This window comes from Bos indicus x Bos taurus, chromosome 3, assembly GCF_003369695.1.
Source record: "Bos indicus x Bos taurus breed Angus x Brahman F1 hybrid chromosome 3, Bos_hybrid_MaternalHap_v2.0, whole genome shotgun sequence".
NCBI lineage: Eukaryota > Metazoa > Chordata > Mammalia > Artiodactyla > Bovidae > Bos > Bos indicus x Bos taurus.
In genome coordinates, this window is record NC_040078.1 from 87,483,471 (window position 1) to 87,496,005 (window position 12,535).

Genomic DNA, 12,535 nt, shown 5'->3' on the forward strand with positions numbered 1-12,535 from the left:
TTCTGGTCCCAGCTGTCTTTGACCAGCTATCTATCCTGTCCGTTAGTTATTTCAGTTTTTGGAGCCTCAGTTTCCTCATCTGTAGAACTGTGACTGATAATATCAGTCCTGATTAACTCACTGTGTAATTGTGAAGATCAATGGTCATGAGAATGATAATTAATTGTAAAGCTCTCTACAAAATAAAATATGTAACCATGGTATACCCTTAATTTTTTTTGATAAAACAAGTGTTCAGCACTTCAATAAGTACTGAATAATTCCTTTAAAAAGAAAAAAAGCAAAGGAAAGAAAACCAGCAGGTAAGGATCACTGTTGCCACCTTCACAGTTCAAAGTAGGTCTGATTTTATATTTTCAGCACTCTAGATAAAAATTTTAGCTCCTCCCTGGTGGCTCAGACGGTAAAGATCCCGTGGAGGAGGACATGGCAACCCACTCCAGTATTCTTGCCTGTGGCCCACCAGGCTCCTCTGTCCATGGGGTCGCAGAGTCGGACGTAACTGAGGGACTAAGCAGCAGCAGATTATTATTATTATCCCCATTTTACAAATCAGAGAAGTGAGGCGCCAAAGAATTTATGCAAGAGCACAATCTCTTCAAAACCCAAGCCTGGGCTGCTTGCCAAGGCTTTTGCTGAAGCTTAGTCTTTATGTTGTGCCTGAGTATTTCGGGTGACCCCATGGACTGCAGCCTGCCAGTTTCCTCTGTCTACGGGATTTCTCAGCAAGAATTCTGAAGTGGGTTGCCATTTCCTACTCCAGAGGATCCAATGTAGAGATCGAACTGGCCTATCGCAACCGGATTCTTTAGCACTGAGCTGCTCCTCAACAAAAGCCAAAATGATCGAACCCCAGAACTGCTTAACACCTTCTCTCTCAAACTCCGCTTCCCCAGCCTGGAAGGAGCTGGCCGAGGCGTCGACTCCACCCTATGACGTACATGGCCCCGCCTTCAGGCCCTCCACCTCTCGCGGGATCTCTCGGGAGGACGGCTGGGGTCAGGTCCCATCATGGCGGCTGAAGAGGCGGATGTGGATATCGAAGGGGACATAGTGCCAGCGGCGGCACAGTCTGGGTGAGCGATAGAGACTGGGCTTGCAGAGACGAGGAGGGACACGGCCGTGAGGAGTTACCTCTAAAGCCCGCGGTTCCGGCAAGGGCCGGGGGAGTGGAAAACTATCCGCTGGGCCAGGGTCTCCTGCCGGCCTGAGGCGCGCCTCGCCCATCCCGTCTGTTGGCTCCTCCTGAACCCAGAGGGCGGGTACCGTAGACTAGCGTGGGACAGCCCTTTTACCGGGATCCTGTGAGGGCGCTGACCGCGCCTAGCACATTGCATACTCTTAAGCAATTAGATTGCTTCTTCCCTTACTGCCACCCCAGAACACGCCTCCTTGCCACCGCCCCAAAAATAATTAGAACAGGGGCGGTCCCTGGACAGAACCGAGCTTAGGAATTCTTGTTCCCTCGCTTGCAGGCCGTGTGACCTTGGGCATGTCGTTTTATCTCTACTAGCCTCTGGTTTCCTCTTCCACGTAGGGATAGTTGTGAAAAACTTCCCGACAGGCAGCGTGATCTAAAAGAAAGGGGTGGGACTTAAGAGTTTGACAGCTGTGTATTGACCCAGCTAGTTACTAGCAGTGTGACTTTGGACCTCAGACAACTCATGTGTAAGCTGACTACCACGTTATGTACCTCATAGGGTTATTGTGAAGATCAAATGAAATGATTTGGGGATGTGCTCTAGTATAAGAGAGGTGCTCTGGAAGTGTTGTGTTCTTTACCTTCCCACCACGGATAGTATTTTGAGGACCCAGAGAGAGGTCACCATTTGGTACCAGTTCCTGCAGAGCAGGCCAGTGTGACTTTTAAAAAGCAGCCTCCAGCTTGAGATATCTAGCTGTTTGACTCCTTGCTTGCAGAGAAAGAAATTGATACATGAGGTTTTAAAGATGTGCTTTCAGAATTGTCTTTTAGTAATAGAAGAGGCTTAGACTGGTCAGGATCAGAAGACCTCAGTTCTCAACTCAGCCAGCTGTGTTGCTTATAACTATGAACAAATTCAGTAGAAATCTCTACACTGAGCCAGGTAAAATTGTGAGGCTTAGACCATTTTTGACCTATAAAATAGCAATTTCACATGATCCAACCTAATAATAGCACCTTTGTAAATTGTGAAGAAGAGTACCAACCCTGCCCATGAGGGACTGAAACAGAGCCGTTTAAAGTTTTCCTGAACTTAAAACACTATAAAAATGAGAAGTAACTAAGTCTCCTTCAAATGTTTAGGCAAAACAGTACAAGTCTATACAAATGAACAGAAAGCCTTTGATAATCTTTCACATTTGTGTAGATCAAGTTAATCTTGACCGAGTGCTTTTGCATGCATGGTTTGATTTACTTTCCACAATAAGTGTATGAAATAAGTGTGAGGGATTCTTATCTGAAGTTCAAGAGAGATGAGCTGCCTTTGGAAACTCTAAAGATTATCTGAGAGCACTGACTCTTCCCCTTTTTCCATGGGTTTTTCTTTATTTTTATGATTGTGTTTTATTTCTCTTTTTCTTTCCTTTCTCTTATTATTCTGTTTGAGCCCAAAGTCTACTGGTGGCACTTACAGTCACATTAGTCTCATGAAACCAGTAACCGGTTGTTGGTTCCTGATGGTCATCGTCATTGTCTCACACAATTCTGTAGAGCATCATGAACATTACAGTCTAGTGACAGTTGTTCCCTAGTGTTAGTACTCTAATCAGGTGGAATTTGGTGTGAGTAAACACTTAGGTCCCCCTCTGAGTTGTTCAGTTATAGCTGATCATGACATCTTGAGGATTAATTGAAAACACACTTAAGTCCTTGCTAAGTGCTGGTTACCAAGGTTAGAAGATGCATTGAAATGTTTTGTTTTCCTTCTACCATTCTTTCTTATCCTCTGTTTCTTGTACTTGTTCTTTAAATCACAGTATTTCCAAGGAATTTTTGTCATAAGACTTCTTACTAACCATACAGTCCATCTCTCAAGGCTTAAATTTCTGTTAAGTTGGGCCATATGAAATTTTCCCAATGTTCCACCAATTTTGACCCACACAAATGACAGTTAATCTTAAATTCCATCTAATAACAGGCTGATATTGCCCAAATCTGTCACCAACTCAAATCTCTCTCATGATCTTCAGATCCATTTATCCATTTTCCTGAATCTATTTGCCCTTGGGTGAGCCACAAGCTCCTCAGTCTCACTTTATAGAAACTTTCCTTACCCAACCTGCCTCTTCAAGTTCCCTAGTTCAATAAGTGGCACCATCCACCCACTCATGCAGGGAAGAGACCTAGATTTTAACCTTTTTCCTTTCCTCTCTCGTATCAGAGAGTCTGTTGATTCTGAGTATTCTCTCAGATGTGTTCACTTCTTCCTATTCACATTGCTTGTGCTTTAGGTCTAAGGTACTGTCACTTCTCTCTAGTATCTGTGTAATCACTCCCTCTTAACTGCTTCCTGTCTCTTTGACCCTCTTCTAGTCTTTTCTGAAGTTAGAGTAGTCTTTTCTTATATCCAGATCTGATGATGGTACTCCCAACTCCCTAGAGACCTGTCTGATCCATACCCCACCTACCTGTTCATTCAATCATTCAACAAATATTGATTATCATTTATATGCCTAGCTCTGGGTTTATAGCACTCATCCAAACTAAGTCCTTGCTCTTATGGAACTCACATTCTTATTGGATGAGACAGAAAATAAACTTTATATTATAGCAGTTTCTAAGAGGTATAGCAGTTTCTAAGAAGTATAGACTGGGAAAAGTCACTAACTAGGAAACTTTTATAACTTCAAAACATATAGAAGCAAATTTTAAATTATATCACAGATTGGGCCTCCTCATATGAAGTGAACAGTGTGACTTTCAGTTCAGTTCAGTCGCTCAGTCGAGTCTGACTCTTTGTGACCCCATGGACTGTAGCACCCCAGGATTCCCTGTCACCAACTCCTGGAGCTTACTCAAACTCATGTCCATCGAGTCAGTAACGCCATCCAACCGTCTCATCCTCTGTCATCCCCTTCTCCTCCTGCCTTCAATCTTTCCCAGCAACAGGGTCTTTTCCAATGAGTCACCTCTTCGCATCAGGTGGCCAGAGTATTGGAGTTTTGGCTTCAGCATCCGTCCTTCCAATGAATATTCAGGACTGATTGCTTTAGGATGGACTGGTTGGATCTCCTTGCAGTGCAAGGGACTCTCAAGAGTTTTCTCCAATACCGCAGTTCAAAAGCATCAATTCTTCGGCGCTCCGCTTTCTTCATAGTCCAACTCTCACACCCATACATGACTACTGGAAAAATCATAGCTTTGACTAGATGGACCTTTGTTGGCAAAGTAATGTCTCTGCTTTTTAATATGCTGTCTAGGTTGGTCATAGCTTTTCTTCCAAGGAGCAAGCGTCTTTTAATTTCATGGCTGGAGTCACAATCTGCAGTGATTTTGGAGCCCCCCAAAATTAATCTCTCACTGTTCCCATTGTTTCCCCATTTAACAGTGTAAGTAACTATGACTCTCTTAAGTGTGACTTTAGAGAGTTCTAATTAGTTAAAAGGCTGAGAATTAACAAAGTTGAATCCCTCATGGACATAGAAAAGCCCCCAGATAACTCAAGTTAATTTTTGTTATGTGAGTTAAAACATCAGATTTCTTAGATCTCTTCACTGTACTGTCCTCCTTCAAGTATTTTCTTTTGTTTCTTCTATTTTGTCTTATGTTTTCTTCCATTTTGAGAGTGGTACTATTAATGGATGGCTTTTATGCTTTAGATATAACCAAAAGAGTCATAATGTTGAACTCCTGTATAGATGTGTGTATTCATCAAAAGAAATCTGAAGCGTTGGTTCATAGCCACAGAATATGTTGTGTGTGGTTGCTGTTTGGAGGTAGTTTTTTCCTCATGGAGTTGTTTATTCTTGGGAAACAGAGGAGTAAACAAACTTGATATTTGGCAGTTGAAATAGGATGGAGAAAGGAACTAAATATTTGTTTAACATATGAAACCTGTCAGTCACTGTGCTGTGTAAATTATATTCATTAAGTGGTATAATTTCACTTTCATACCTATTTTCCCAATTATTACAGAAGTGATGAAAATACAGCATCTGTTTTACAAGATCATTATCTTGATTCATCATGGAGAACTGAGAATGGTCTTATTGTAAGTATTTTATGGAAATATCAGGTATATTAAGCTATTACTCAGTGCCCAGAGTATCTCTCTTTTTTTTTTTAACTTGGTGCTAGTTCTCAGTGGTCACAGACGTAATATAGTGAAACCTTTTTCTTAACTTAAAAATAGATGGTATTCTTTTTTCTTTTGACTGAAAAAATGGACTTCTGGGAAACAACTTTGTTGCCAGCTAGATTTAGGTACAAATTGGTGCTCTACCACTTATCAGATTTAGGAACTGCAGTTTCTTCATCTAAAATATGGGGATTGTTACGTGGTTCACTTCTTCATTTAACAGTTATTTATCGAGTACTTGGGCTTCCCTGGTGACTCAGTAAAGAACCCCCTGCCATTGTAGAAGATGTGGGTTCGATCCCTCAGCAGGAAGAGGAGGAAATGGTGACCCACTCCAGTATTCTTGCTTGGGAAAGCCTATGGACAGAGGAGCCCGGTGGGCTGCAGTCCATGGGTTCACAAAAGAGTCACATACAACTTAGTGACTGAACAACAGCTATTGAGTACTTACTATGTGCCACACACCAGGCCAGGTTTTGGGGAATACAACCATAATCAAGACAGATATGGTGAGGGAAACTGAGAAGGTGACATTTAAGTTAAAAATAGGAGTAGGAGTGTGAAGAGTAGAGGAAAAATACTATATGCAGAAAGAACAGCAGCACGAAGGCTGTTGTTGAAATCCAGTATCTAGAATATAGTAGGGAAAGGGGAGAGGTGACAGCTGTGACAGGTTGGGGAGGCAAATGATGGCCCTGCCACACCAGCAGGAGGCAGGGAGAAAATGAGAAAGACTAGTTAGGAAACGTTTCTAGGGACCTAAGCACGATTTGGTGATGGCTTGGCCTCAGGTTGTGGCAGAATTTGACAGATTTGAATTATGTTTTGGTGGTAGAAATGCTTGTTACATTGGGTTTGGGGATTGAGGGAAAAGGAAAGAATCCAGGATGATTCCTGGGTTTCAGGTTGGAACAGCTTGGTGACTAGTAATGCTGCTTAGAAAATTGGGAGGGCAGGAGAGAAACTGGTGAAGGTTATGCTTTGGTAAATTTTGTTTTGAATATGTAAAGTTTAAGAAGCCAATTAGGTATCCAAGTGGAAATTTTGAGCGGGTAGTTAGTTATAACAGTCTAAATAGAGCTTGGAAAAGAGACTTGGCTGCAAATGTTTACGTTTTAAGAGTTAAAAAGAAGTATGCAGAGATTGTGGCTTAAAAGGAAAAAAGGAATTGTGGTGAGTTTTGGAAATATTAATAGGTGAGGTATCTAGCAAAATCTTAATAGTATCTTAATAGATGCTCATACAGGATAACCATTATTACTTTATCATGACTAGGAGCCAGAGCCTAGGAATCTAAGGCTCAAGTCTCTTCTTTCCCGCTTGAAGCGTTAGTGAGTGCTTCTATGAATGCATCTGTGAAGTAGTGATGCCTGTCTCAGCATTATCATGGGAGTCCAGAGATATGTCTGTGTGCTCAGTAAATGGTAGCTTTATTATTTGTAATCATATTATTGTGTATTTTCATTTAACAAAACAGTAGTTGGTTTCAAAAAGCAGTAAATAAAAAAAATTATTCTTCCTTTTTTTTTAATAGCCTTGGACTCTGGATAGCACCATCAGTGAAGAGAACAGAGCTGTCATTGAGAAAATGTTGTTGGAAGAAGAGTATCCTTTATTGACTATGAGGAAAGTAAAGATTTCAGGGTTAAAAATCCATTAATGCAAAACTTACAAAAGAGACCACCGTTAGTTGCTGGATATAATGCTAGTATATAATGTTACCTACCTATTCTGTTTTACCACTAAGTCTGAGATCTGACCCAATACTTCTGAGTTTCTGTTGTCAACCAACTCTTTTAATTACCTTAATATGGAACAGAAATTATAGAGTTTTTGTTGTTGTTGTTGTTGTTTTGTTTTTATTTTGTTATCTTTTTGCCATGCCACATGGCATGTGGGATCTTAGTTCCCAGACCAGGGATTGAACCTATTCCCCCTTTAGGGGAAGTGTGAAGTCCTAACCATGGACCAGCAGGGAGTTCCCTATAGAGTGTTTTAAATCAGCTAGAATCCTTAGTTTAAGTCCAAATTTTCTAGTCCAGACCTCCATTTTCAGTTGTATGAGATATTAATTCGTCCAAAGACACAGAATTAGAATATGTAAAAGTTCTCGCTTCTTATTCTACCAATTTATAGGTGTTATTGGGAGCAATCTAAGTAAAAAGCACAAAACTATAGAATGAAGATTTTTTCCTCCCAGAAGTTGTAGGTCCTTATTCACAGTTCAGCCACTGGCTTCTTGCCCTGTTTCTTTCATCCATTTGTGATATTTGCAACTTAAATTTTGGGGAACTCATATATTTTTTTACATGTAAAATAAAAGGATTGAATAAAAAGTTTTCTGATTTGTAAAGATTATTAATGTAACTAATTAAAGTAGTGAGTGGTTTGTTTTCAACTCATCTGTGTTTCATGGATTTTTATCTCCTTTTTAAGACAGAATTTCTGTTCCTTTTACTCCCAGTTATTGCTGTGTTGTTTTCGGGGTGTCTGTGTACCTTTAATTCTCATAGGTAAACCCCTTTTAGGCTTTCTTACTCTCCAGCTGTCCCCAAACGTTACAGCTATAGCCTGGATCATCGCTTTTCAGTAGAAAATAGTGCAAGTCACATATGTCATTTACAGTTTTCTAATAGCCATGTTTAAAACAGGGAAATTAATTATAATAACATTTTATTTGACCCAGTATATTTAAAATATATTTCAATATTTAATATGCAAACATTGAGATGTTTTGCATTCTTTGGTTTATACTCTTTGAAACCCAGTGTGCATTTTATATACTTACAGTACATCTCAGTTTGTGCTAACCACATTTCAGGTATTCACTAGCTACACATGTGGCTATTGGCCAATGTCTTATTCTAGATTAATGAATATTTAGGTAGTCGGTGGTTCACTTCCAGACTTGGGAACAAAATAATGATAGTAAAAGCTATGTGAGCTCTTGGATAAACGAGGATAATGTTTTCTTCTATCCTTGTCTTCAGCACCTCATATCTGCCATGATGCCTCATGTACATGATACATAGTCAATATCTGTTAAGTGAAGAATCTAAAAGTATAACAGTATAGGCTAGGTTTAATCAGTCTGAGAGGTAGATTTGACCCAAGCGTTCATTATATTTGTTAGGGTAGAGAGCAACCCTAAACTCTTCTCTGTTACCTTCAGAAACATGAAAGCAGATACTCCTGAATTATCCTGGATGACCAATCAGATTCATCTGTTAGTTCTCCATATGTGTTAGGAAAAAAAGATTTAAATAAAACATTGAGGATATATCTTTTCTTAGCCACTTCTAATAAGGAAGAAAGAGAAACTAGCATTTAGGTAGTTTGTGCAGATACTGTGTATGTGTGACTTCACATGTAATATTTAATCCAGACAGAAACCCTGTAAGATACAAACATTTTTGTTATTATACACCTGGAAAATTTTTTGAGAAGAATTGGTTTCACTTGAATTTAAGTGTGACTTTCGGGATATGTGAGTGCCTACTTTATACAAATTGCATAAGAATTTATAGGACTTTATTATTGTTAAAAGTTTCTTTAATAATTATACAGGTATTACTTATCCAATAAGTCACTTCCAGGAAAATTCTGGCTTGATCAAAAGGAAGATGATAAAAAATACTTGAAGAGGTAAAATCAATTTATAATACTTTTAAAAGCCTGAATTGTATTTTTAAAAACTTCACAAACTTCCTTATTTTCTTTTTTCATGTGGTGCAGTCTGCAGAAAACAGCAAAAATCATGTATGTACTTATGTTTATACTTTAAACTGTTTTTGATTAGTTAAAAATTATGGGAAAATTAAACAAGTTATAATTGGCCTATGGAAAAATCCTCTTGACCTTTGGTTTACACAAATATAAAATCAAAATTTCTTGTACAAATGTTGGAATGTTACAAGATAATTTTATTATATTATTTATTTGTCAGAATCTTTATGGCCCTACATAGGCAATTTTATTAAACTATGGAAAAGGTGGTTTTCTAGGGGTTTGTGGGGAAATTTTTTTAAGCTGCCCTGTAATATATTATGAAATGACTTGATTTCTGTTGCCCTGTCAGTTAATTTTCAGTTGTTTCAAATAAAACTTTAATTTAAATTTGTAGTTTTTAAAAATTATCTAGAGAAGTTAAGTATTAACTGTTTTATAAACATCCTTTCCCTGTAATTGAAGAAGGTTTGATGTTATTCAGTGTTTCTAAGCTTGCATGTTTATAATCCCTTAGAGGGTAGACTTGTAATTACCAAGAGTTTGAGCACTGAACAGACTTTGGCTTTTGCATTTTGCTGAACAAGCAACAACAACTAAAAAATGAAGTTAAAGGAAAGATTAATGGTTCACGTCAATCAAATTAGCTGGCTTCATCTCAATTTTATTTTTAATTTCTTAATGTCCTGCATTTCAAAAGCAATAATTACAATGTCATAGTACTTTTACCTCTTTTCCAACTTGATATTTACATAGATTTACATATAAGAATCAGATGATATTTCTAGAGCCAGTTTTATCTCTGACAAGCCTCTCAGGTTTTGGAGACGTGTTAACATTTGCTACTTTGTGTCCAATCTAAGGAAGCCTATTTGTTATTTCCTTTGATGTCTTTCAGTGTTATCTTCACTCAGACCCAAGGATTATTATGTCTTTGGGGGCTCCTGTCCTGAGCTAGAGAAGTATATAAGACAGGGTAAATCTGGTCCCCCAGGTGGAGGCTGCGGCCTGCTTTTTCTTCTCTTCTTTTTAATTCTTAGACTCAAAAAGTATTAAGTTTAGCCCATGGCTATCTATAACCTTTAGCTGCATAAATATGGAATGTTCCATTTCAGAAATTTTTTTGCAATTCCTCTTTTTCCCTTCAGGGTACACACTCCTACAAAACCAGCCAGTTACTCAGTAAAGTGGACGATAGAAGAAAAAGAGCTGTTTGAACAAGGGCTGGTAAATAGAGCAATTTTTAATTTATAGTGAAATAATTCTAGAAGCAAATATTGATAGAATTATAAGGTTAAATTAATTTATAGAGACCGAAAATTTCATTTTAATTACAGTAATCACATTTATAGTTTTTCTGTAGTTAAATGATGTAGTTAGTTAGAATGATTATGTTTGTAGTGTAGTATGAGAGAATTCCTTTTAACTCGTACTTAAGTTACTAAAATATTAAAATATTGATAGATTTGACTCAATATTTTAGGTAGTTTTTCACCCCTTTTTTGGTACTAATAAAACCCAAGAAATTGTATTGTATCTTTATACGTTTTACCAACCACCTGTATTGAAAGGCAAACTTATTTTATTACCTGATCTTTTCTCTTGGGGAAAAACTTATGTATTTGGAACAGTCAGGGTGATCAGCTGAGTTTTTTTTCAATTCCGATTTTGGCATTTGTGCACACAATCTAAATATTTTAGTGGATATAGTTAAAGACCAGAAACATTCCTTTTGCATGAATGTTTCACTGAGATCTATTTAAATGTCCATAGTTGCATAATGGAAAAAAAAAATGTACACAAGTTTCTAATTATGAGAAAGTGCCTTAATATAATGAAACTTAAAATATTTGCAGGAATTTTGTTTAATTGTCTATAGTAGATTATATTTTTTTCTTTAAGGTACATATTACTCAATATTAATTAATTTTGAAATTATATATATTTATATATTATATATGTAGAATATTTATGTAATATTATGTAGGATTCATGAATGCAAATTGAAACATAGTTAACATAACTACAGAAACTATTTTGAGGGTTATATCTCCTCCTGAGATTTTTCTCCTTTACTTTTGATGCTTTTTATACTGATATTTTAGTCTGTCATGTGATTATCATTTATATAATCTAATTAACCAGTCGTATATTTAAGATTGCTGACAACTTTGGTGTTTTGTCCATTACCAAAGATCAGAATGTACACACAAATGGATTGTGAATTTTGGGGTTGTTATTGTTGCCATTGGTGGTAGTTACAGAGGCTCAGCTCCATGGTTCAGAACTCAGATGGCACCTAAAGTTGTAGAGTGTTAAGTCTCCTTCTGACTCCTGTCTCAACCTTTAGTTTTCTTTGCCTGTCACCTGTTCTTGTGAAACCTTCCAGAGATAATTTGTCCCTATAAAAGCAAGTGTCTTTATTTAGGTACATATGTAGATATCTATATCTATCTGTGTGTATATAAAGAGATATTTTCCCACAAAAATACATGGAACCATTGGTTGTATTCTCAGCCTGTATAACCCATTAGTATCATTTGCTTATAATCTGAATTCTCTCAGGCTTGAGAGTAGGAAATTACATGGTACTGAATAATGGAAGATTTTTTCCTTCTTGTCCCTTTGCTCTATTTTTAAATCGGTGAATGTTTTCTTTGCTTCTCTTGTTAGTGTCCCCTCTCCAATTTTCATAGTGCCCAAGCCCCTAGAATCTTAACTAGTCACATTTATCCAGATCTTCCCTGTTTCCAAAAGTGCTCCATGCTACCAGATTACGTATTTGCCTTCATTACTCAGCTGTGTCCGACTCTTTGCCACCCTATGGACTGTAGCCAGCCAAGCTTCTCTGTCCATGGGATTTTTCAGGCAACAGTACTGGAGCAGGTTGCCGTTTCCTACTCCAGGAGCTCTTCCTAACCCAGGGATCAAATCTTCTTCTCTTGTACCTCCTGCATTGGCAAGCAGATTGTTTACCGCTGTGCCACCTTGGGAAGCCCTTAGCACATAATGCAGATAATTAAATCTTCAGGAAGTTGATCTCAGGTATTAGTTAAGAACTATCATAAGTTATTAATTTATACTTACTGATTTTCTCAGAAGTACTTTCAGTTTTAATAAATTGTCCATATGTCAGATTTTCTATTGAAAACCAGAAATAAGTATGTAAGTTAAGATTTATCATTTAGGTCAGGATAATTTATTGTCATTAGTCATGACTCTGGCATGTAAATCTGGCCCTGAGATCAACTTCTCTGAGTTGTTGTATTTTGTTTTTTTTTACTTTAAATAGTTTTAGAAAATCTAAAAAAGGATTGTTGAGCTTCTTTGGGAAATGGAGAGTATCTTGTGTTAGAGATAATGTAGGAGATTTATGTATCAAATGATAGATTTGATAATTAAAAATACTGTTTAGCTTTAAAATTATACTGCATTCATGTCTGTACTTGAAAACACACCAGAGCTCCTTCAAGTTCTCAGTTTTTCCCTTCACAGCTTCAATGTTAGTAGGTACACAGCCTTTGACA

The 12,535-nt window shown here is 37.6% G+C and overlaps 1 protein-coding gene across 2 annotated transcripts in view; it reads left to right on the forward strand.

The window, feature by feature from the left end:
- The first annotated feature begins 974 nt into the window (after positions 1–974).
- MYSM1 (Myb like, SWIRM and MPN domains 1) overlaps positions 975–12,535 on the forward strand; it is a 41,731-nt gene continuing 30,170 nt past the window's right edge. Inside the window, exons 1-6 of one of the 2 annotated variants that reach the window (XM_027537106.1) lie at positions 975–1,076; positions 5,120–5,195; positions 6,817–6,887; positions 8,850–8,927; positions 9,018–9,041; positions 10,157–10,235. In XM_027537106.1, the coding sequence (XP_027392907.1) occupies positions 1,012–1,076; positions 5,120–5,195; positions 6,817–6,887; positions 8,850–8,927; positions 9,018–9,041; positions 10,157–10,235 (393 nt within the window). In that variant the 5' untranslated portion in view covers positions 975–1,011. The remainder of the gene's footprint in view (positions 1,077–5,119; positions 5,196–6,816; positions 6,888–8,849; positions 8,928–9,017; positions 9,042–10,156; positions 10,236–12,535) is intronic. The other variant, XM_027537108.1, reaches the window with a different exon arrangement.